The sequence below is a fragment of the Amblyraja radiata genome, chromosome 31 (genome assembly GCF_010909765.2).
Source record: "Amblyraja radiata isolate CabotCenter1 chromosome 31, sAmbRad1.1.pri, whole genome shotgun sequence".
NCBI classification, from domain to species: domain Eukaryota; kingdom Metazoa; phylum Chordata; class Chondrichthyes; order Rajiformes; family Rajidae; genus Amblyraja; species Amblyraja radiata.
The window spans coordinates 4,588,562-4,614,526 of record NC_045986.1 but is presented as its reverse complement, the minus strand read 5'-3'; the positions used below and the strand labels follow the sequence as shown (position 1 = coordinate 4,614,526).

Sequence of the window (25,965 nt, the reverse complement as noted above, 5' to 3'; positions counted from 1 at the left end):
TTTGCACTATTGCTAATGTATGTACATATATATATTTGCTGTTCCATTATTCTATGTTCACTCTTCTGGGTGAGATGCTAACTGCATTTCGTTGTCTCTGTACTGTACACTGCACAATGACAATACAGATTGAATCTGAATCTGAATCTGATCTCCAATGCTCTCCTCGCCCCCAGCAGTCTCTCTCTTCCTACTGCTCCCATCCTACATACAGCACAGACTGACAGCTGGGATCGGGAAGCAAGCTGGCCTTGGGTCTCGTCCTAACAAATGTGACAGCAATGGACTGGGAGGAAACTATTGTCAGATTGTCCTGCTCCATCCACTCGTCACTTTAATTTCATGTTTCATGTATATTGTTGTGTTTTATGATTGTTGCCAGACCAATGTCCCTCCTGGGATGATTAAAGTTCTATCGTATCGTCTCAGCTGGCTTTGGCTGCAGGAAGGTAAAAACTAAAACCATGAACCTGCAATTAATAAATCCAGTTAAAATTCCAGGGGAACCTCTTCACCCAAAGAATGGTTCAATCATTCAGGGAATGACAGATCCACAGGGGATCTGCTCCAGTTCTAGGAGCAGAATTAGGACATTCGGCCCATCAAGTATATGGGACTAGGGGAGAATACGTGTTCGGCACAGACTAGAAGGGTCGAGATGGCCTGTTTCCGTGCTGTAATTGTTATATGGTTATATGGTTATATGGCTATAAGTCTACTCTGCCATCCAATCATGGCTGATCTATCTTTCCCTCTCAACCCCAATCTCCTGTCTTTTCCCAATAACCCCTGACACCCATTCTAATCAAGAACCTATCAATCTCCACCTTAAAAATATCAATTGATTTGGCCTCCACAGCTGTCTGTGGCAAAGAATTCCACAGATTCACTACCCTCTGAAGAAATTCCTTCTCATCTCCTTTCTAATGGTAAGTCCTTTTATTCTGAGGCTATGGCCTCTGGTCCTAGACTCTCCCACTAGTGGAAACATCCTCTCCACATCCACTCTATTCAGGCCTTTCTCCATTGAGTAAGTTTCAATGAGACCCCCCCCCCCCTCTAAACTCCAGCGAGTAGAGGCCCAGTGCTTTCAAACGCTCATAAAATGTTAACCCACTCATTCCTGAGATCATTCTCATAAACATCCTCTGGGCCCTCTCCAATGCCAGCACATCCCTCCTCACAAATGGTGTCCAAAACTGCTCACAGCCAAATGTGTGCAGGAGAAATGGATGGATGGCCAGATATGCTTGCAGGAGGCACTGATGTAGTTTGGGTGGAAGCGCATGTGAAACATGTGCACGGGGTAGATGGGCCACGGGTGCTGTCTGAATAATTTGATGCAATGTATCCCAAATGTGCAGCTTGGGAAGTTAATGGCTCATCATGAAATGGCCCCTCATGTGCAGGTGAGTGGCTTGTGGGCGCGATCAAGTGGGATTCATGTAGGATTAGTGTGAACATGTGTTTGATGGACAGTTCTGATGTGGGCAGAAGGGGCTATATCCATACATGACTACGTAAAACTTTATGTCAGAGATGGTTTCTGCAGGGTGTGGGTAGACACTATGGCCTGTCTGCTAAGGTCCCTCTCCAAGGCATAGTGTGTCGGCTGGGTGCCTCTAACCTGCACGTGTAACGCTCCTTCCCTTTGCGGAGAATGGCATCTGAGATGGTGGATGGGGGTGATCGGAAGTTGAAGCCATGGTGTGGAGAGGGTTGCAGAGCACCCATGGTGTCCATTTTCAATGTACCAAAACTCTCCAACTTCTCCGTCATGGTCTCCATAGCAGCCATCTGTAAAAGATCACAACATCATTTCCAAACTTCCAAGCAGGAAGGAATAACAAATTAGAGCTACCCTTACCTGATAGGTTTAGGTTTATTAATGTCACGTGCACCGAGGTGCATGAAAAGCTTTGTTTTGCATGCTATCTAATCAGATCAGATAATACTATACATAAATACAATCTAGTCAAACTACAAGTACAATAGGCAGAGCAAAGGGGAAGCTAGAGAGTGCAGAATATAGTTCTCAGCATTGTAGAGTATCAGTTCCAGAGACAGTCCAATGTCTGCAATGGGGGAGAGATGAATCGGTCAAAGTCCTAGCTTATAGAAGGACCATTCATAATCCTGCAAGCAGAGGGGAAGAAGCTGTTCCTCAATCTGGTGGTGCACGCTTTCTGTACCTTCTGCCCAACAGGAGCAGGGAGAAGAAGGAATGACCAGATCTTTGATTATGACGGCAGTTTGGTGCAAGTGGAGTCAACGGTGGGAAGTCAGGACTGTTTGTTAGACTGGGCTACATCCAAAGCTCTCTGCAATTCCTTGTGGTCTTGATACACCAGCACAAATACATTGGAATATAATAATAGCAAAGGGAACAGACCATTATGTCCCTCAAACCTGCACCGCCATTCAATGTAACCGTGGATGATCTGTGGCAGGACCCATCTTTCTGCATGTTCCTGATCACCCTTTAGAACCAAGGTGTCAGGGGTTATGAGGAGAAGGCAGGAGAATGGGGTTGAGAGTGAAAGATAGATCAGCCATGATTGAATGGCAGAGTAGATTTGATGGGCTGCATGGAATAATTCTGCTTCTCGATTTCCTTCACAGATAGATCGAATCTAATTTTACAATATTAAATTTCTCATTTGAGATTCTCTCGGTAAAGGAAATTGCTTTTTAAAGCTAGACTATTGAATTAGTCAAGAGCATGACCAATCTTGGTTGATAACCAGGTGATCCCATGTCACTGGTCTACCTCAAACACCGGGTGTGATATTGCACTGAATCCACACAGCAAGCAGCAACAATCTGAAGCTTGGAAGATTGTCTATACCCCTCCTGCTTCACGCCTGTCTGAATCAGATGGGGTCTAGACTCCTCTAGCATTGGAGTGAAAGTAAAACTGTCCGTGACTGTGATATACCTCCAGTATTGAGGTGTCCCGATTCACGGCTTGCCACTTCTTAATGCTGACTATCTCTGGCAAAGATAACTTCACAACACCCTCAACTCTAGCCCACTTGTCCCAAGTGATCCTGGGTGGTGAGTGTCAGAGATTGTTCACTGATCAATGTGAACCCACTGCAGAGACACAATGACACACAGCCCCATCCTATGTGGAGGGTCAAACAGCACAAACACAATATGCATGTATATTTGTACAAGATATATGTCGGATTGTGATTAAACGTCATGGGTATCTTAGCTAAAGTCTTTATTCACAAAACATGATGCATAAAATAAATACGGCCTTAATTGTTGAAGGAGTGTTTGCAAACAAAAATCCCGATAAAAGCAGAAACTAGTGGACAACCAGGAAAACATTCAGAAACTAAGGAATGACTAATGAAATTGAAAACAATGTGGCTAGAAATGACTGTATTAGTGGATTAATTTTGAACCTGTTCACATGATATGCTTCTCAGCCTTAGCTCTGTAAGTCACACTCCCAGCTCTGAGTCAGAAGGTTATGCGTTTAAGTCCCACCTCAGAAACCGAACACATAATCTGGCATGACACTCCAACGCTGTATCAGAGGTGCTGCCTTCCAGCTGAGACTTCAAACCCCGTGCCTATTCAATTGGATGTAAACATTCCCACAGCACTGTTCAAAGTAACAACATTCTCCTGGTGCCCATGCCAACTTTATCCCACACAGTTATTTACTTATATCTGTGGACCCTACTGTGGCAAATTGGCTGCAGTGTTGCTTACATAACAAATGTAACCAAACTTGAAAAAAAAATGGACATCCTTGATGCAAAAGGATCAAGGATTACTCAAGGATCATCATTACTGCATCATCCCATGTAGACTCAAAATGCTGGAGTAACTCAGCAGGACAGGTTGCATCTCCGGAGAGATGGAATGGGTGACTTTCCAGGTCGAGACCCTTCTTCAGACTCGACCCAAAACGTCACCCATTCCTTCTCTCCAGAGATGCTGCCTGTCCCGCTGAGTTACTCCAGCATTTTGTGTCTATCTTCGATTTAAACCAACATCTGCAGTTCTTTCCTACACTTCCTTTCAGTTTAGTATAGTTTAGTTTAGAGATACAGCACAGAAATAAGCCTTTCGGCCCACCAGCCATCCCCGCACACTAACACTATCCTACACAAACTAGGGACAATTTACAATTATACCAGGCCAATTAGCCTACAAACTTGTACGTTTTTGTAGTGTGGGAAGGAACCAGAGATCCCGGAGAAAACCCACGCAGGTCATGGGGAGAACGTACAAATGCCATACAGACAGAACCTGTAGTCAGAATCGAACCTGGGTCTCTGGCAAAGTGAGGCAGCAACTCTACCGCTGGGCCACCGTGATGCCCTAGTGCCAGGATATCACTGAGCAGCTGGAGGAAGGAACAAACAGCTGGAGGTGTGTGGGAAGGAACTGCAGATGCAGGTTTATGCCAAAGATAGATACAATGTGCTGGAGTAACTCAGTGGGACAGGCAGCATCTCTGGAGATTAGGAACAGGTGATGTTTTGAGTCAGGACCCTTCTTCAGATTGTGATAATGGTGAAGCTGGAGATGATGGTCCATAGTGTTTCCAATATAGGTAACAGAATGAAATACTTGTACTCAGTTTTCACAGGCATTTTACAGGCACAGCAGGATTTTGAAGTTAGTAACTGTACATTACTCCTGGTGCTGTGTGTGTGCTGGCAGCTATAACACAGGGGGAAACCCAGGTGAATGTATGGCTGGAGATGTCCAGTTTCCTGGGTCTATTGGCCAACTCTGGGGTGGTTGGACTTGTGCCGGCCACACACATTGCACTTCCACAAGGATGAGACTTTCAGAAAGCATTTGATAAGGTTCCACATAGGAGATTAGTGGGCAAAATTAGGGCATATGGTATTGGGGGTAGAGTGCTGACATGGATAGAAAATTGGTTGGCAGACAGGAAACAAAGAGTAGGGATTAACGGGTCCCTTTCAGAATGGCAGGCAGTGACTAGTGGGGTACCGCAAGGGTCGGTGCTGGGACGGCTGCTATTTACAATATACATCAATGATTTAGATGAAGGGATTCAAAGTAACATTAGCAAATTTGCAGATGACACAAAGCTGGGTGGCAGTGTGAACTGTGAGGAGGATGCTATGAGAATGCAGGGTGACTTGGACAGGTTGGGTGAGTGCGCATGGCAGATGCAGTTTAATGTGGATAAATGTGAGGTTATCCACTTTGGTAGCAAAAACAGGAAGGCAGAATACTATCTAAATGGCGTAGTTGGGAAAAGGGGAAGTTCAACGGGATCTGGGGGTTCTTGTTCATAAGTCTATGAAAGTAAGCATGCAGGTACAGCAGGCAGTGAAGAAAGCGAATAGCATGTTGACCTTTTTACAAGAGGAATTGAGCATAGGAGCAAAGAGGTCCTTCTGCAGTTGTATAGGGCCCTAGCAAGACCACACCTGGAGTATTGTGTGCCGTTTTGGTCCCATTATTTGAGGAAGGACATTCTTGCTATTGAGGGAGTGCAGCGTAGGTTTACAAGTTTAATTCCCAGGTTGACGGGACTATGATATGCTGAGAGAATGGAGCGGCTGGGCTTGTACACTCTGGAGTTTAGGATGAGAGGGTATCTCATTGAAACATATAAGATTGTTAAGGGCTTGGACACGCTAGAGGCAGGAAACATGTTCCCGATGTTGGGGGAGTCCAGAACCAGGGGCCACAGTTTAAGAATAAGGAGTAAGCCATTTAGAACGGAGACAAGAAAACACTTTTTCTCACAGAGAGTGGTGAGTCTGTGGAATTATCTGCCTCAGAGGGAGGTGGAGGCCAGTTCTCTGGATACTTTCAAGAGAGAGCTAGATAGGGCTCTTAAAGATAGCGGAGTCAGGGGATATGGGGAGAAGGCAGGAACGGGGTACTGATTGGTGATGATCAGCCATGATCACATTGAATGGCAGTGCTGGCTTGAAGGGCCGAATGGCCTACTCCTGCACCTATTGTCTACCATGGATTTGCACATGCCTTTGGAGGCTGGAAACCAGTTTGACAATTCTGCAAGCTGAGCAAAGATTATGATGGGAGAAAAACATTTGTGGCAAGCCGGAAAATAAATGAGAGAGTTTATAAGATGTATTTTTTTCTAACTTTTGCCTTCACTGCCTTTCAAACTCTCTCTTTAATTTTCTGCCTTCCATTTCCGAGGAAAGGTCTCGACCCAAAATGTCACCTATCCACATTTTCCAGAGATGCTGCCTGAGTTACTCCTGCACTTTGTGTCTAAATTTTGTAAACCAGCATCTGCAGTTCCTTGTGTCTATGTCCAGAGAGAGAGAGAGAGAGAGAGAGAGAGAGAGAGAGAGAGAGAGAGAGAGAGAGAGAGAGAGAGAGAGAGAGGAGAGAGAGAGAGAGAGAGAGAGAGAGAGAGATAGAGAGATCTCTCAGAGCGATATCAGCTCGATCTCTCTCTCGAGCCTCAGCGCTCTCTCTCTCCTCTCTCGCTCTCTCTCCGCGCGCTCTCGCTCGCTACTCTCTCTTCTCTCGCGTCATCGTCTTCTCGCGCTGCTCTCTCTGCTCTCGCTCTCTCTCTTTCTCTCTAGCTCTCTCTCTCTCTCTCCTCTCTCTCTCTCTTCTCTCCTCTCTCTCTCTCTTCTCTCTCTCTCTCGCTCTCTCTGGCTCGCGTCTACCTCTCTCTCTCTCTCTCTCTCTCGCTCTTCTCTCTCTCTCTTCTCTCTCTCTTCTCTCTCTCTGCTCTTAGCTCTTCTCTATCGTATCTCTACTCCTCTCGATAGAGGGAGGTCAACGCCATTGGCAAAGGCGTAAACTGCAGAATGGGTTCAATGGCCTACTTTGAGCTGTGATTTTTCCATGAATCCATGACTTCACTGTTTACTGCATTTCAAGAAGTAATTGTTTTATAAAGTACTTCAAGATGTTTGATACTTTGATAAGACTCAGTGTTGCCATTGCATTTCCACTTATACAACATGGGAATAAATGTGGGCCACTTAGACGTTAACTTGTTTACAGTCATGGCACTTCTTTCTTTTTAACCCCAACAAGTCCTTTCTCATATTGTTTGCAACCTGAGATTAGATAACACTCTCCATTCTAAATACATTGACTTTAACTGATTGAGAACTTTCCCAGAGCCACCATTTCAATACAGTTCACTCATTTTGTTGGCCCTGGCCACTGCTTGAAGTGACATTCCTTCAAAGCCCAAAACACATCAGCCTGACATTCCTTTCAATAAAGTTAAAAGGGTACTCTGTAGCCATTGTGCCCCATGCCAATGTCTATTGGAGTTTTGGGGCTATGTGTGATTTAATGGTGGTCTGTTGCTCTGCAATTCCCCCCACACCACATCAAACTCAACATAGACCCCTGGGCTAGGATGTCCTGGTTTGTGTGGGGGTGGAAAGAGAGTTGGTGGTTGGTTGTTTATTTGGAGCTGGGGGCTGATGAAGTTGAGGGGAGGAGGTCGGGGGTGGCCTGGATATCCGTGACTGGATTAGGGCTTGGGGGATGTTGACATCATTGGGGAAAGAATTAGAAGGGGTTGAGTTATTACGCAGAGTGTGTGAGGGGGCTGGAGACTACTGCCTTGAAGGGGATTTGAGGGAGCAAACCTCATCACAATAAAACAGTGCACTGGAAGATCAGTGATCTGCAGGTCCACAAACCTGCATCTGGCAGGTGGGATAATGTTGCAGGGCCTTTGTTGACTAGCCATTGAATGGCCTTTCTGTGTTGTTAGTTTTCTATGCTTAAAGCTTTCCTCGTAAAATGATTCCAAAGACCACTCACTCTCAATTTCAGTCTCAACATCATCTGTCATACAGCGCGGAAACAGGCCCTTCGGCCCAACTTGCCCATGTTGACCAACATGTCTCATCTACAGTAGTTTCACCTGCCTGCGTTTGGCCCATATCACTTCTGACCTATCATCTCCATGTATCTGTCTAAATGCTTCTTAAACATTGCGATAGTACCTGCCTCAACTACCTCCTCCAGCAGCTCATTCCATAAACCCATCACCCCCTGTATAAAAAAGTTACCCCTCAGGTTCATATCTCTCCCCCCTCACCTTAAACCTATTTCTTCCCTACTCTGGGCAAGAGAATCAGTGCATTTACCCAATCTAATCCTCTTTTGATCTTGTACACCTTTATGATATCACCCCTCATCCTCCTGCACTCCAAAGAATATAGTCCTAGCCTGCTTAACCTCTCCCTATAGCTCAGGCCCTTGAGTCCTGCAAACATCCACGTACATTTTCTCTGCACCCTTTCCATCTTGACAACATATTTAGAAACATAGAAACATAGAAATTAGGTGCAGGAGTAGGCTGGTGCCCAGTACTGAACACAAGACTGTAAATGTGGCCTCACCAAAGTCTTATACAACTGCAACATGTAAGGTCTTCATGGGAGAATTCTCTGACAGAAACCTTAGGACCAGTGCTAGCTTTTGAAGCATTCATCTGATTTATTTTACCATTTTTTCACCATCCTTAGAAATTCAACAATTACATTTCAGAAATATTGCCAAATTCCTGAAGAGCTTTGGACATATGAGAGACTGCAGATGGTGACATCTCGAGCAAGTAAAGGATATTTGCTGGAAGACAACATCTGTGGAGGAAAGTGAACAGCACTCTTAAAGGATCCCGACACAAAACATAAAGGATCCCGACACAAAACATCGCCTGTCCATTTTTCTCTCCACAGATGCTGCCTGACCCGTTGAGTTCTTACAGCCACTCCCTCTTTATTCCTTCTAACTTTTCATGGATTATTCTTGATGATTCTCATACTAAATTTCACCAAATAAAAAACGTTGTAAACAGGATGGTTGATTATATATCTGCAACAATTTCAAGATGTTTTCAACCCGTTCCCTGCCGACGGCGTTGATCTTGCTACTGAAGAAATCTAAGGGGCCAAATCCTCTAAATCAGAGCTGGATCATGAAGAGAATAAGCAATCACTAATTTTCAGAAAGGCTGATAGATACGAGTTCTTCTGAATAAAAATCAATGAATAGTATTTGAATTAATTTAAAATCTAAGGTTGGTAGATTTAATGAACTGGGTCATGAGGAATGTAGCCAAGGCCAGCTGCATGGAAATAGACCTGGGATCAAACATGATCTTGTGATCTGCATGGTGCAACAGGTTCAACAGGCTGAGTGATCTCCTGTTCGTATGTTCCTATACGGAGGGTCATAGACAGGCCCGAGCCAGTTCCTTCCTGATGTCCACACATATGTTGACCATCAAAAAGGAATGGGCAGCACGGTGGAGCATTGGCAGTGATGCTGTCTCACAGCGCCAGAGTCCTGGGTTCAATCCTGACTGCGGGGTTTGTTTGTATGGAGTTTGTACGTTCTCCCCGTGACCTGCGAGGGTTTTCTCCGGGTGCTCCAGTTTCCTCCCACACTCCAAAGACGTACAGGTTATTTGCTCGGTAAAATTGTAAATTGTCCCTGGTGTGTAGGATAGTGTTAGTGTGCGGTGATCACCTGGCGGCATGGACTTGGTGGTCCGAGGGGCCTGTTTCCACACTGTATCTCTAAACTAAACTAAATTAAACATTCTCGGCATGCCCCACAACACTTTACAACCAATGAATCTGCTTCTGATTTCAAGTGCAGCGTCCTATCAGATGAATGTGCTGTTGGGATTGAGTGTGTGATGAATGGTGTCACGACAACATCCCTGGTGTTATGTGAACAATGTGTCCTGTGTGGGGATACCTCAGCCAGAGTGCAGCGTGCAGCACTACGCTGGGACTGCCGAGATATTGTGAAAAGGTTCTGCAGCAGCAGAGCTCAGGCCCACAGCCTTTGTGGCACACAGAGGTAACGCTGCCACCATGTCAGGCCAGGGCTGTGTTAACATGGAGAGTCACAAGTGGCAGCTCCTGCTGATTTTCACCCTTCCCTTGGACAAATTGCCCAACCTTTCCTCACTGGGAAACGAGCCAATGCTAAATAATCTGATTTCTTTTTGCACAAAGGTGATTAAATGGTGGCAAGAATAGAAACAAACGTCTTCAAGGCTCGTACAACCAACACGTAGAGGAACACCCTCCCCGTTTCAGAGCCCTGTCTCACTCAGATTACCAACTTCACTTGTTTATGGTCTAAGACAAGTGCAGACAGATCCATCATCAAATAGGGCTGCCTGCAATCAACAGTCACTTCTTGACTCGCGTCCAAAATAAAGCAAATGGAAATGAAGATAACAGTTGAGAATAGTTTGCTCAAGCTGCACGGAGAGTGTTGGATTTTAAATAAATAGAATTAGCACTGAGATAAGATGTTAAATCATATGGAGAGTATTAGAGAATGATTTGTGTGTGGGTTCCTCCCTTGCACCTACTCCAAGTGTACAAAGTTGCAATCAGACAACATTGTGAACTGTACGTCCAGTCTCAAAGATACAATTCTTGTTCTTGATTAGTTAGGGTGTCAGGGAGAAGGCTGGAGAATGGGGTTATGAGGGAGAGATAGATCAGCCATGATTGAATGGCAGACTTGGTGGGCCGAATGGCCTCATTCTACACCTATTACTTATGACCTTATGACCTTATGACAATTGGGATCTTCAGCCTCTAGAAGAAGTGAAAAGCCTGGGTAGAGAGGATGTTCCCACTAGTGGGAGAGTCTAGTGGGAGAGGCCAGAGCCTCAGAATAAAATGGCGTATCTTTAGGAAGAAGATGAGGAGGAATGTCTTTAGTCAGAGGGTGGAGAACCTGTAGAATTCATTGCCACAGAAGGCTGTGGAGTCCATTATAGAGTCATAGAGTGATACAGTGTGGAAACAGGCCCTTCGGCCCAATTCGCCCACTCCGGCCAACATGTCCCAGCTGCACTAGTCCCACCTGCCAGCATTTGGTCCATATCACTCCAAACCTGTCCTATCCATGTACCTGTCTAACTGCTTCTTAAATGTTGGGATCGTCCCTGCCTCAGCTACCTCCTCTGGCAGCCTGTCCATACATCCACCGCCCTTTGTGTGAAAAAGTTATCCTCAGATTCCTATTAAATCCTTTCCCCTTCACCTTAAACCTGTATCCTCTGGTCCTCGATTCACCTACTCTGGGCAAGAGACCCTGTGCATCTACCCAATCTATTCCTCTCATGATCTCATACACTTCTATAAGATTACCCCTCATCCTTCTGCGCGCCTAGGAATAGAGTCCCAGCCTACTCAACCTCTGCCTATAGCTCACACATTCTAGTCCTGGCAGCATCCTCGTAAATCTTTTCTGTACCCTTTCCACCTTGACAACATCTTTCTTATAACATTGTGCCCAGAACTGAACACAGTACTCTAAATATGGCCTCACAAAGTCTTACATAACTACAACATGACCTCCTAACTAGACTCAATACTCTGGCTGATGAAGGCCACTTTTTGACCACCTGATCTCCCTGCGCCTCCAGCTTCAGGGAGAGCACCCGCACTCCTAGATCCCTCTGCTCTACAACACTACCCAGAGCCCTACCATTCACTGTGTAGGTCCTGCCCATGTTAGACTTCCCAAAATACAACACCTCACATTTTTCTGCATTATATTCCATCAACCATTCCTCCGCCCACCTGGCCAATCGATCAAGATCCTGGTGCAATCTTTCACAACCATCTCCACTATCTGCAAAAGCACCCATTTTTGTATCATCTAGTCAATGGATATTTTTAAGGCAGAGATTGACAGATTCTTGATTAGAAAGTGTGTTAGGGTTATCAGGAGAAGGCAGGAGCATGGCATTGAGAGGGAAAGGTAGATCAGCCATTACTGAATGGCAGAGACTTGATGGACCGAATGGTCTAATTCTGCTCCTATCACTTATGAATATGAACTATTATATAAATGTTTAATGATTATCTGAGAACAAACCTCATGCCCCAGTAGCCCTCATTCCTGCAAACCTCCCCTGACTGCCAGTCCCTTCTGATTTACAAAATACAGATGCTGCCAGCATGCACCTTCAGGTTACACCACCTAATTAGACCCTTGCCTACAATGCCCCAGACTTCTTCACCATAATCCTGACGTTTTCCTCTCCCAGCCAAGATCTCCCAATTGGCCAGACAAAGCCATCTGAAGAGCAAGACTGCGAGATGGATGAAAACATCAGATGAATGAACACTCCTATCTCCCAGCCCAGGTACTGGCACTCTAGATACTGTACAGGGTAACATGGAGGTGGAACCGCACCTGTGAGTGACTGACTACAACCAGCCCATCGTAAACGGTAAATTAGATATCAGCTTCCCAAATGGCCATGTGAGGGTTCCAAAGTGGACTGCATTGGAACTGCCCACTGAACAAATCTACATGGTGTGATCTCTGGTGTATCGAGTGACCAGTAAGACAGCCTGCATTTAATGTTAAGGAGCAAGAGGATTGCCCTGATTCCCAGCAAAGACTTCACTGATCTCTCTAACATCATTCTGCAATAACTCAATGCCATTATGTTCTTGACCCCTTTAAATGTATGTATGTATGTATGTGTGTATGTATGTATGTATGTATGTATGTATGTATGTATGTATGTATGTATGTATGTATGTATATATATACTAGACTAAGTGGGACCCGTTGGGTCCCAGCATCACACAGGAGGGCTGGTCATCCAACGCAATATTCCACCTCTCCACCAATTCTAATATTGGTGGCCAGTTGGGGGGGGGGGGGGGGGCTTTAGGGAGCGCTAGTATGGGTGTTATGGGCTGAAGGGACTGGTTTCCAGAGGGCTAGTATGCAAATTGTGCGCCAAATGGATTCTTGGGCTGGCGTCTCAGTCAATCAAGCCTGTTGTGCTGGCAACTCACTCTCGGCAGGTGGGCTGTTAGTTGACTCACAGCTAATCCATGAAATTCTATTTCAAGCAGGGTATAAGGCCACCAAATTCAAGTGCAGTTTCATACCATTTGAAGTAGGGCGCAAAGCCACTAAAGACAGCAAGTCATGACCTCTCCCTCCTCCATCTTGCAGAGACTGAGCCACACCCACATTTCTGGGTTTTATAACCCCTCCCCCCCCCCACTGGAAAAGGTGTGGCTTTCATGGAGTGATTGACAGGAGATAGATTCTCAACATTTAAAAAAAAACTAATAACACTTATTTTTCATTGATGGGAAGAATTCTCTGCACCTGCTCAGCGGAGGGGGACTGATTAAGATGGCCAAAAATCACAGCCGTAAGTGGTAGCGTTTTATCTAAAATCAATATACAGTGCAAACAGGAAGTAAGTGCATTTACAGTAGTGCCTTTTAACTGCAAGCCAATGCACCCAAGCCACCATTTGCAGTAAGTAGTGCCTTTCAACTTCTTGCCACCATTTGCAGTAAGTGGTGTCTTTCAACTTCAAGCCACACCCAAGCCATCATTTGCAGGAAGTAGTGCCTTTCAACTTCAAAGCTCCCAAGCCATCATTTGCAGGAAATAGTGCCTTTCAACTTCAAGCCAATGCACCCAAGCCACCATTTGCAGTAAGTAGTGCCTGTCAATCTCATGCCACCATTTGCAGTAAGTAGTGCCTTTCAACTTCAAGCCAAAGCACCCAAGCCACCATTTGCAATAAGTAGTGCCTTTCAACTTCAAACCAAAGCACCCAAGCCACCATTTGCAGTAAGTGGTGTCTTTCAACTTCAAGCCACAATTTGCAGTAATAGTGCATTTTCTACTTCAAGCCAAAGCTCCCAAGCCACCATTTGCAATAAGTAGTGCCTTTCAACTTCAAACCAAAGCACCCAAGCCACCATTTGAAGTAAGTAGTGCCTTTCAACTTCAAGCCACAATTTGCAGTAAGTAGTGCCTTTCAACTTCAAGCCAATGCACCCACGCCACCATCTGCAGTAAGTAGTGCCTTTCAACTTCAAGCCACAACCAAGCCACCATTTGCAGTAATAGTGCCTTTCAACTTCAAGCCAAAGCAACCAAGCCACCATTCGCAGTAATAGTGCCTTTCAACTTAAAGTCAAAGCTCCCAAGCCACCATTTGCAGTAAGTAGTGCCTTTCAACTTAAAGTCAAAGCTTCCAAGCCACCATTTGCAGTAAGTAGTGCCTTTCAACTTCATGCCACCATTTGCAGTAAGTGGCGTCTTTCAACTTCAAGCCAAAGCAACCAATCCACCATTTGCAGTAAGTAGTGCCTTTCAACTTCAAGCCACACCCAAGCCACCATTTGCAGTAAGTAGTGCCTTTCAACTTCAAGCCAAAGCAACCAATCCACCACTTGCAGTAAGTAGTACCTTTCAACTTCATGCCACCATTTGCAGTAAGTAGTGCCTTTCAACTACATGCCATCATTTGCAGTAAGTAGTGCCTTTCAATTTCAAGACACACCCAAGGAGGAGGAGGAGGAGGAGGGAGGAGGAGGAGGAGGAGGGAGGGGGAGCTTTCTGGAGCGCTAATATGAACCATTTTAGAACCAATAGACATTTTTTTGCAAGCTTTAGAACCAATAGACATTTTTTGCAAGCTTTAGAACCAATAGACATGTTTTTGCAAGCTTTAGAACCAATAGACATTTTTTGCAAGCTTAGAACCAATAGAGACATTTTTTTGCAAACTAGAACCAATAGAAACATTTTTGTGCAAGCTTTAGAACCAATAGAGACACTTTTTATGCAAGCTTTAGAACCAATAGACACATTCTGCAAGCATTTTAGAACCACTAAGGGAACTTACATTTGAGTAGACATGTGTTCAGTGTTATTCACAGCTCAGAGAAACGTGACCCTCTGCCTTCCTCCATCTTGAAGAGTGAGTGAGGCACACCACTTCCTGGTTTTATAGTCCCTCCCCCTGCCACCAGCGGGGGCAGCAGAGAGAATGGGGAATTTTGTAAAAACATTGATATCTCGGTCATTTTTAATCGATGGGAAAAATCCTCGGCACACATGCGGCGGACGGGGGCTCTGAGCGAGGTGGCCAAAAACGATGGCCGTAGGCAGCGGCGTTCTCTCGGAAATCGCAGCACAGATGGCCAAAACCGGTCAAGAACAGACTTTTAGTAATATAGATATATATATGTGTGTTTTGCAAGGAATTGCAGATGTTGGTTTAAACCAAAATGGAGAGATGGAATGGGTGACATTTCGAGTCTCGACCCAAAATGTGGAGTATTGGGTCTATATATGTGTCTGTCTGTCTGTCTGTCTGTCTGTCTGTCTGTCTGTCTGTCTGTCTGTCTGTCTGTCTGTCTGTCTGTCTGTCTGTCTGTCTGTCTGTCTGTCCTGAACACAAAGTGTTTGCTGGATCCTAACAGCCTAATTTCCCAGGGCCTATGCCAATTCTGAAAAGCAGGGGGAATGACACAAACAACTCCGATATTGCAAACCAATCACCACTACATCACATGTGTCACCATCTTATTCAACTTGGTGCATGTGAAATACTACCCAGCTGAGCTGCCAGATGAAGCAGTAGAAGCAGATAGAATTACAACCTTTAAAGACATTTGGATGAGTACATAGATAGGAAAGTGTTTATGAAGGAACTGCAGATGCTGGAAAATCGAAGGTACACAAAAATGCTGGAGAAACTCAACGGGTGCAGCAGCATCTATGGAGCGAAGGAGATAGGCAATGTTTCGGGCCGAAACCCTTCTTCAGACTGATAAGGGGGGGGGGGGGGGAGGTGGGGAGAAAAATGGAAAATGGAGGAGGAGGAGCCCGAGGGCTGAGGTAGGAAGGGGAGGAGTCAGCAAGGGTTAACAGAATTGTGAGGAATCAATGTTCATGCCACCAGGATGCAGACTCCCCAAGCGGAACACGAGGTGCTGTTCCTCCAATTTCCGGTGGTGCTCACTCTGGCCATGGAGGAGGCCCAGGACGGAGAGGTCGGATACGGAATGGGAGGGGGAGTTGAAGTGCTGAGCCACCGGGAGGTCAGGTTGGTTAGTGCAGACCGAGCGGAGGAGTTCGGCGAAAGGATTGCCAAGCCTACGCTTGGTCTCAACGATATAAATCAGCTGACATCTAGATTCCCCCCTCGACTCCATCCGAGGACCCAAGCAGTTGTTCCAGGTGCGACAGAGGTTCACCTGCATCTCCTCCAACCTCATCTATTACATCCGCTGCTCTAGATGTCAGCTGATCTATGGCTCAGCACTTCAACTCCCGCTCCCATTCCGTATCCGACCTCTCTGTCCTGGGCCTCCTCCATGGCCAGAGTGAGCACCACCGGAAATTGGAGGAACAGAACCTCGTGTTCCGCTTGGGGAGTCTGCATCCTGGTGGCATGAACATTGATTTCTCACAATTCTGTTAACCCTTGATGACTCCTCCCCTTCCTACCTCAGCCCTCGGGCTCCTCGTCCTCCTTTTATCTTTCTTCTCCCCGCCTCCCCCCCCCCACCCCCCTATCAGTCTGAAGAAGGGTTTCGGCCCGAAACGTTGCCTCACTCCTTCACTCCATAGATGCTGCTGCACCCGCTGAGTTTCTCCAGCATTTTTGTGTACCATAGATAGGAAAGGTTTGGAGGGATATAGCACAGATGCAGACAAGTAGGTCTAACTCATAGGCATTTTGATAGGTACGGAAAGGTTGGACCGAAGGGCCTGTTTCTGTGCTCTATGACTCTCTGGCATGTTAAAAAGGACACTGGCAACGTGCAATAAATGATGCCATAATAAAAAACATGGTTCCAAAATTGCCTCCATTTTGCTGCCTTTAGTATGGTCCTGATTTGTCCTTCTGACAAAGAGAGAGACTGTTCATGGATTGAGCCTACGATGACTCTGGGAGAAATCCGGGAGAAATACCATTCCCTCTTTACCTCACAGCCATGATCAAAACCCTGTTACTAGAGCTGCATTACTCTGACCCTACCTACCTACCTCGAGTAACAATTTTGGACAACCCAACTCTCAATAAAAATGCGTAGGAAGAAACTGAAGATACAAAAAGCTGCAGTAACTTAGTGGGTCAGGCAGCATCTCTGGAGAAAAGGAATAGTGATGTTTTGGGTTGAGACCCTTCTTCAGACTGAGGGCATGAGGGCGAGAGGGTAAGCCATATGTAAGTGTTTAGAACAAATCAGAGCTGGCAATGATGGCTTCTTCCCGCCCGCCCTCCCCCCCCCCCCCCCCCCCCCCCCCCCCACCCTGCATCAGTTTGAAGAAGGGTTTCGGCCCGAAACGTTGCCTATTTCCTTTGCTCCATAGATGCTGCCAGCAATTTTCTCTACCTGGCAGCGATGACTAAGGAAAAATGGAGCCCACAATGGTCCATTGTTGGCTGTGCAAGAGGTGACAATGAAGGGATATGTTGATGCAAAGTCACCTATTGCTTTTCTCCAGAGATGCTGCCTGACCAGAACAAGGGGTCACAGTTTAAGGATAAGGGGGAAATCTTTTAGGACCGAGATGAGAAAAACATTTTCACACAGAGAGTGGTGAATCTCTGGAATTCTCTGCCACAGAAGGTAGTTGAGGCCAGTTCATTGGCTATATTTAAGAGGGAGTTAGATGTGGCCCTTGTGGCTAAAGGTATCAGGGGGTATGGAGAGAAGGCAGGTACATGATACTGAGTTGGATGATCAGCCATGATCATATTGAATGGCGGTGCAGGCTCGAAGGGCCGAATGGCCTACTCCTGCACCTATTTTCTATGTTTCTATGTTTCTATAACCCACTGAGTTACCCTGCCATTTTGTGTCTATCTTCTCAATAAAAACTTTACTTGCCAAAAAAAATGGGAAAGAGATGCAGAAAGGACTCATTTCATGGAAAGTGAACAAATAAATTAAAAATCAAGACCTACTTGATTCGAGGCAAAGTGATCTCCTTCAACAGCTGGATCCACAAAGTAGTTTGTTGCAAGAAAAACATGCTTGGATCGCTGTTAGTGATAACATTGGAAGGGAAGTGGTGGGGAAACAAACATCAAGGAGCTGAGAAATTAAACATTGCCCCCTTTTGAGAACTGAATTGTGTGAGTGTGGGTCAAACTCAAAGTGTGCCACCTTTTGAATTGAATAGCTTCTTAGAATGCACAATGGCCGATAGGCTAAACACTTCCCATAAAGATCGGTACATGACATCATCTCCCAATAGCAGGAAAGCTGTAGGAAGCCATATATTAACTATTATATTTTCTACAGCACAAATATGAGTAACCTTCCTCAGACCTTTGCATGCAGTACAGCTATTAAACAGGCTCTGGGGAATACAGTGCCACAAAACTGTTTCAAAGCTGTTATTTGATCAACATGCAGTGTGATGAAGTGGCGTTTGTGGAAACATAGACTCTTCTTTGATATTTCCTTCGCTTTATTATTTTTTACCAGCAAAATATTTTAAGCACAAAAAATAAAGACTAAATACACTTTGCTGCACGAAAAAACAAACAGGGTAATTTTTGTGTCCACTTCCTGAAGAGGCTGCCAGGATCAGGGAATTATATAGATAACATTCATCAGCTTCATGTTAATTGCAAGTTTCAATGCACCAAATGAAGAAAGGATTGCAGAGTGAATGCGGATCACATTTACACAGCGATTTTGAGATTTGGTCACCACCCTTTGCGGATTGAAAGATTCAGTGCTCCTAGATTATCAGAATGACACCTGGATCCGGGATATTAGCGACAGGGAGGAGGTCGGACAGACTCAAGCGGGCAATCAGAAAGGCTAAAAGAGGACACAAAATGGCAAGTCGGATTGACGAAAATCCCCAAAGTTTTTATACCGATATCAGAAATAAAAGGGTAACCAGGGAGAAGGTAGGACAGCTATGTATAACGGTGGGAATTTGTACTTGGTGACTGGGGATGTAGGTGAGGTACGACGGTACTTTGCACCTGATTTCACCGAGGAAAAGTGCATGGAGGAGGGTTAGATCAGTGTGGAGAATACTAGTATGGGAGGGGATTTGAGATTACGAAAGAGGTGGTGTTGGGGTTCTTGAAGAGCATTAAGGTGGATAAATCCCCAGGACCTGATGAAATCTATCCCAGGTTACTGACAGAGACAAGAGAGGAGATTGAGAGAGCCTTGACAAAGATCTTGGTGCCATCTCCAGCTACAGGTGAGGTCCCAGAGGCCTGGAGAGTAGCCAATGTTGTTCCTTTATTGAAGAAGGGGAGAAGAGAGTATCCATTTGATTATAGGCCGGTGAGCCTCACGTCAGTGGTAGCTATTGGAGAGGAACTTTGGATGTGAATGGGTTCATTAGGGAGAGTCAGCATGGGCTTGTACAAGGCATAGTTGAGTCTTACTAACTTGATCAAGTTTTTTGAGGGTGATGAAGGTGATGGGCGAGGGTAGGGTGGTGGATGTTTTCTACATGGATTTCAGTAAGGCATTTGATGAAGTGCCCCATGGTAGGCTGATCCAGAAGATTAAGATGTGCTGGATTAACTGTGACAGTTGTATGGATTCATAACTGCCTTAATGCCAAAAGACAGAGAATGGTGGTGGAAGGACAAAATTCAGCTGGCAGTCGATAGCCAGTGGAGTTCCTTAGGGATCTGTAATGGGACTTCTGCTGTTTGTGACAAATATAAATGACTTGGAGGATAACGTAGATGGGCTGGTTACTAAGTTTGCAGATAACACCAAGGTTGCTGGTGTCACGGACTGTGAGGAAGGATGCCAGAATATACAGTGGGATAAAGATCAGCTGCAGAAATGGGCAGAGAAATGGCAGATAGAGTTTAATCCAAACAAGTGCGAGGTATTGCACTTTGGGAGGTCAAATGTACATGGAAAATATACAATTAATGGCAAGACTCTTAATAACATTGATGTACAGAGGGATCCTGGGATCCAACTTCATAACTCCCTGAAAAAGTCAAAAGAAGTAGATAGTGGTAAAGGAGGCATACGATATACTTCCCTTCATTGGTCCGCACATTGTGTATAAGAGTCAGGAAGTCATGATGTGGCTTTATAGGACTTTGATTCGGCCACATTAGGAGTATTGCATGCAGTTCTGGTCGTCCCATCGCCGGAGGGATAAGGAGGCTTTGGAGAGGACGCAGAGGAGGTTTACCAAAATGATGCCTGGATTAGGGGGTCATTAGCTGCAAGGAGCGATTGGACACATATTGTTTTCCCTGGAACGCCGGAGGTTGCAGGGAGACCTGGTGGATGTATCTTGTGGCATAGATAGGATCGCCAGTCAAAAACTTATTTTCCAGGATTGAAAAATCAAATGCTAGAGAACAAAGCTTTAAGGTGAGAGGGGCAAGTTTCTTTACCCAGGAGGTGCCTGGAATGTACTGCTGGTGGTTGAGGCTGATATGATAGAGGCATTTAAGATATTTCAGATAGGCAAATGGATATGCACAAAATGGAGAGATATGGATTCCATGCAGGCAGATAAGAGTTGGTCTTGACATCATGTTCGGTACAATCATTGTGCGAGGACGGGCCTGTTCTTATGCCGTGCTATGTTCTATGTTCCTCTAGAGCAACACTAATGGGGTCCGTCCCATCAAACTACAATCCCTGTACAGTGGGATGAATCAATTATCTCTCCTCCCACACACAGCTTTGGTTTAGAAGTTCTTTGACTCGGGCTTCACTTATTTACTGAATGCTTATTAACCTAGAATCAGGTATGTTTTGAAGTGAATGGAAAGGCAAATACAGGAGACGAAAATCAGAAAATGAATATTAAAACACTGCAGATGCTGGAAATTTAAAATAAAAGCATAAAATGCTGTAAACCCCAAGCAGATCAGGCAGCATCTCTGAAAAGTGAAAAAGAGTTAACCTTTCAGGTTCAATAAACTTTATCAGAACCGGGAGGCTCAGATAAGACCAAGGGAATTCTCTTTCCTATGTTGCCACTCCAAGTTCATTCTTTTCTTTCTTTCCCAGTTCCTTATCTTCCAAATTATCTGAATGGTGGCCGTATTATCTGAATGGTGGCCGATTAGGAAAAGGGGAGATGCAACGAGACCTGGGTGTCATGGTACACGAGTCATTGAAAGTAGGCATGCAGGTGCAGCAGGCAGTGAAGAAAGCGAATGGTATGTTAGCATTCATAGCTAAAGGATTTGAGTATAGGAACAGGGAGGTTCTACTGCAGTTGTACAGGGTCTTGGTGAGACCACACCTGGAGTATTGCGTACAGTTTTGGTCTCCTGATCTGAGAAAATACATTCTTGCCATAGAGGGAGCACAGAGAAGGTTCACCAGACTGATTCCTGGGATGTCAAGACTTTCATATGAAGAAAGACTGGATAGACTCGGCTTGTACTCGCTAGAATTTAGAAGATTGAGGGGGGATCTTTATAGAAGCTTACAAAATTCTTAAGGGATTGGACAGGCTAGATGCAGGAAGATTGTTCCCGATGTTGGGGAAGTCCAGAACAAGGGGTCACAGTTTAAGGATAAGGGGGAAATCTTTTAGGACCGAGATGAGAAAAAAAATTTTTACACAGTGGTGAATCTCTGGAATTCTCTGCCACAGAAGGTAGTTGAGGCCAGTTCATTGGCTATATTTAAGAGGGAGTTAGATGTGGCCCTTGTGGCTAAAGGGATCAGGGGGTATGGAGAAAAGACAGGTACAGGATACTGAGTTGGATGATCAGCCATGATCATATTGAATGCGGAGGTGTAGGCTCGAAGGGCCGAATGGCCTACTCCTGCACCTAATTTCTATGTTTCTATGTTTCTAAATAATTAACTTTGTTTTCATTCAGTGATCTTCTTAAAGGGTTCCTTTCAATTTTTTCTCCTGATACTAGAGAACCATCTTGTGCATTTCTCTATGTTCAACCAAAATTTTAAAGTCTCCTTGTGTTGGCATTATGACAAATGAGTATCTAACATGGCTCCACACAGGCAGCACCCAGAGTCAGGACCGAAGCCGGGACTCGGGCACTCTAAGGCAGCAACTCTACCACTGCGCCACCATGCTGTCATAAGATAGATATGGAAACGATGCACAAATGGGAAATAAAACTTCTAAAGAATGCAGTAACCAGCAACAGAAAATACAGTACATGACAATCATTGCTTGATCCACAAACTTGATGGAAGTATCACGGTGACCCCTCTGCCACCAGTGAATAGCGACATGGAAACGTATCTCTGTTGCTCAGAGCTCCACCAGCCATGTGAACACCACACTGACAACACCAACACCAACACCAACACCAACGCCAACGCCAACGCCAACACCAACACCAACGCCAACACCAACACCAACACCAACACCAACGCCAACGCCAACATCAACACCAACACCAACATCAACACCAACACCAACACCAACACCAACACCAACACCAACACCAACGCCAACGCCAACGCCAACACCAACACCAACACCAACGCCAACGCCAACGCCAACGCCAACACCAACGCCAACACCAACGCCAACGCCAACACCAACACCAACGCCAACACCAACACCAACACAACCGCCAACACCAACACCAACACCAACACCAACGCCAACGCCAACGCCAACGCCAACGCCACGCCAACGCCAACGCCAAAGCCAATGCCAACGCCAACACCAACATCAACACCAACACCAACACCAACACCAACGCCAACGCCAACGCCAACGCCAACCCCAACGCCAACGCCAACGCCAACGCCAACCCCAACGCCAACGCCAACGCCAACGCCAACGCCAACGCCAACACCAACATCAACGCCAACATCAACGCCAACATCAACACCAACACCAACACCAACACCAACACCAACACCAACATCAACACCAACACCAACATCAACGCCAACATCTTTCTTTATGTCTCTTTTACCCAGTTAAAGTAACATCAAGTACTGGATCTGTGAAGGTGATCTCCCCTCTCTGATTCACGGCCATTCCAGACATGGAACAAGCGGCAGCCACTCCATGACTTTAAAATGAGCATCTTTGTTTTCTATATCCTTCCACAGAGAGTGGCACGGTGGCGCAGCAGCAGAGTTGGTTAGATCCCAACTACGGGTGCTGTCCGTACAGAGTTTGTACCTTCTCCCCGTACTGCGTGGGTTTTCACCGGGTGCTCCAGTTTCCTCCCACACTCCAAAGTCCTGCAGCTTTGTGAGTTAATTGGCTTCGGTATATTGCCTCTAGTGTGCAGGATGGAACTAGTCTTTGGGTGATCAATGGTTGATGTGGACTTGATGGACCAAAGGGCCTGTTTCCATACTGTATATCTAAAACTAAAACTAAAAGGCTCTTCCCTCTCTATATGTGTCTTCTCCCAGTTCACAATAACTGTACTCTCGTTCTCCAAATGTACTCCAAGTCTGAGGAAGGACATTATTGCCATAGAGGGAGTGCAGAGAAGGTTCACCAGACTGATTCCTGGGATGTCAGGACTGTCTTATGAAGAAAGACTGGATAGACTCGGCTTGTACTCGCTAGAATTTAGGAGATTGAGAGGGGATCTTATAGAAACTTATAAAATTCTTAAGGGGTTGGACAGGCTAGATGCAGGAAGATTGTTCCCGATGTTGGGGAAGTCCAGGACAAGGGTTCACAGCTTAAGGATAAGGGGGAAATCCTTTAAAACCGAGATGAGAAAAGCTTTTTTCACACAGAGAGTGGTGAATCTCTGGAACTCTCTGCCACAGAGGGTAGTCGAGGCCAGTTCATTGGCTATATTTAAGAGGGAGTTAGATGTGGCCCTTGTGGCTAAAGGGATCAGAGGGTATGGAGAGAAGGCAGGTACGGGATACTGAGTTGGATGATCAGCCATGATCATATTGAATGGCGGTGCAGGCTCGAAGGGCCGAATGGCCTACTCCTGCACCTAATTTCTATGTTTCTATGTTTCTATGTTTCTACTTGATCAACTACGAATGTAATGGCTCTACTATTGGCAGTAGTGCGTCTATTTACCCAAGCCCCAGGCAAAATAATTTTTTTCCCTCTGGCTTTCTATCTCCACCAAACACATCTCTCAAACCAAACTTTTGGTCATCTGCCCAGATCTCCCCGTATATGCCTCTGCATCAAATGTTATTTCATAATTCTCTGTGAAGTTCCATGGATTATTTTACTTCTTTAAAGTTACTACATTAATACGTTATTGCAATTGAGTCAGGACCAACTGAAATTAAACATAATATCTTGCTGGTTAATGCGCTTCAGTGTTCATTGCTCTGTTTACCCTCAAAAGTGCATCAACACCATTTTGCATTTATGTAACATCTTTAATACAGCAAATATGGCAATTGCCTGACAAGATCAGATCATGTGAAATGTAAGTAGATATCAGGATACTTGGTTAGAGAGGCAACTTCAAGGAGAGTGAGGGAAGTTGGAGCAGGGGAGGAAGGGTGGTGGATTCCATAACTGCTCTCTTGGCAGCTAATGAGACTGCCAACAGGAATCAAAGAGAAAATCATGATTTCACTTGAGACATGAATTAGATGAGCACAGGGATTGGAGATTTATAGAACTGAAAATGGATCTACAGAAAGGGAGAGATGATGCCGTGGAGAGAGTTGAAATTAAGGATCGAGTTCTAAAATTAGAAAAAAACTTGCGAGTAATTCTGGTTCACCATCGGCCGCATGCTTGGGTGCTTCAATCATGCAGCTTGGATGCCAGACCGCGTAACCCACTGCGTGTACATGGTGCCAACATCACATTCCAGGGCCAACAGAGATAACAAATATGGGAAAGTGGAGAGAACGCTGCACTGGGTGAGTTTCCACAAGAGTTTCGCTTCTGTCAGACTGGGATTACAATGGAGCTGTTTACCTCTTCCCCCCGCAGGTCCTTTCTCACAATTGCTGAGAGCCCAGCCTCTCTCTCCTGTGTCCGTATCTCATCACTCCCTGTGTGCACTCCATTCTAAGCCACACAAACACAGGATCTTCCTGCCAGACAGGACCCTTCTGTCAGCCGGGCCCTCCACTAAAATCGAGGGAAGTTATTAAAGCGACAGGCGGGGAGGTAGAACAATGAGCGGACTAAGTTTAGCTGTGAAACCTGGCCTCTTACTCCCTCTTTACAAAAGCTCCCTTGTGTTATTTATTGGAGCTGGGAAAATAATATTGTACATATAGGTGCTATGAGTTAACATGAAAAATGCCATTTAAACTGGCAGATGAAATCAAGAGGTCTCCCTGAAAGATGATTAGAGGGTAACATCAGAAAGTAAATGTCAGAGTGCAGGACTTGATTCAGAGCTGCAAACTTCTCCCAAGAAAGAGCCTCACTATTCAACCAATTCAAACAAAAAGACTCTACACACCAATCTGAGATTAGGAACTGTGACTATAAGGGGAGTCTTGAAAATCAAATTACGTCCATTGGAACTGAGAAGTTCCAGTTTAGTTTATTGATACAGCGTGGAAACAGATCCTTCGGCCCACCGAGTCCCCTCCGACCAGTGATCCCTGCACACTAACACTATTCTACACACGAGGGACAATTTACAATCTTTACCGAAGCCAATTAACATGCAAACCAGTACGGCTTTGGTGTGTGGTAGGAAACCGGAGCACCCGGGAAAAACCCACACGGTCACGGGGAGAACGTACAAACTCCGTACAGACAGCGCCTATAGTCGGGATCGAACCTGGGACTCTGGCGCTGTAAGGCAGCTACTGTACCGCTGCGCCACCATGCAACCCGGAGTGCATAAACTGGAGAGGTTTCTAGTTGGCAGGCAGAGTCAGTGGTGAGGGGTAGTCTGCCCATCTTCTCCACCTCCCATATTTTCTCCACCCTCACATCCACAAGTAGTGCAAGGAATTCATGTGAGAATAGCAGTGAGATTGAAGCCATCAGTTGTGCAGTTTGCCTTCTATCCACTGGGCAAAGTTTCCAATGCACCCCTTGCTATTGGTTTCTCATATATACTGTCATAGAAACATAGAAAATAGGTGCAGGAGGAGGCCATTCAGCCCTTCTAACCAGCACCACCATTCATTGTGGCTGATCGTCCCCAATCAATAACCCGTCACATTCCATTAGCTTTCTTCACTGCCTGCTGTACCTGCACGCCAACTTTCAGTGACCGGTGTACAAGGA

General features: G+C 45.4%; 1 protein-coding gene across 12 annotated transcripts in view; it reads right to left on the bottom strand.

Moving 5' to 3' along the window:
• The window catches only part of prdm16 (PR/SET domain 16), a 771,474-nt gene that overhangs the window by 43,678 nt on the left and 701,831 nt on the right, over nt 1–25,965 (bottom strand). For all 12 annotated transcript variants that reach the window (XM_033047847.1, XM_033047849.1, XM_033047848.1 and 9 more), the window contains one exon: nt 1,628–1,797. In XM_033047847.1, coding sequence (XP_032903738.1) covers nt 1,628–1,797 — 170 coding nt within the window. The remainder of the gene's footprint in view (nt 1–1,627; nt 1,798–25,965) is intronic.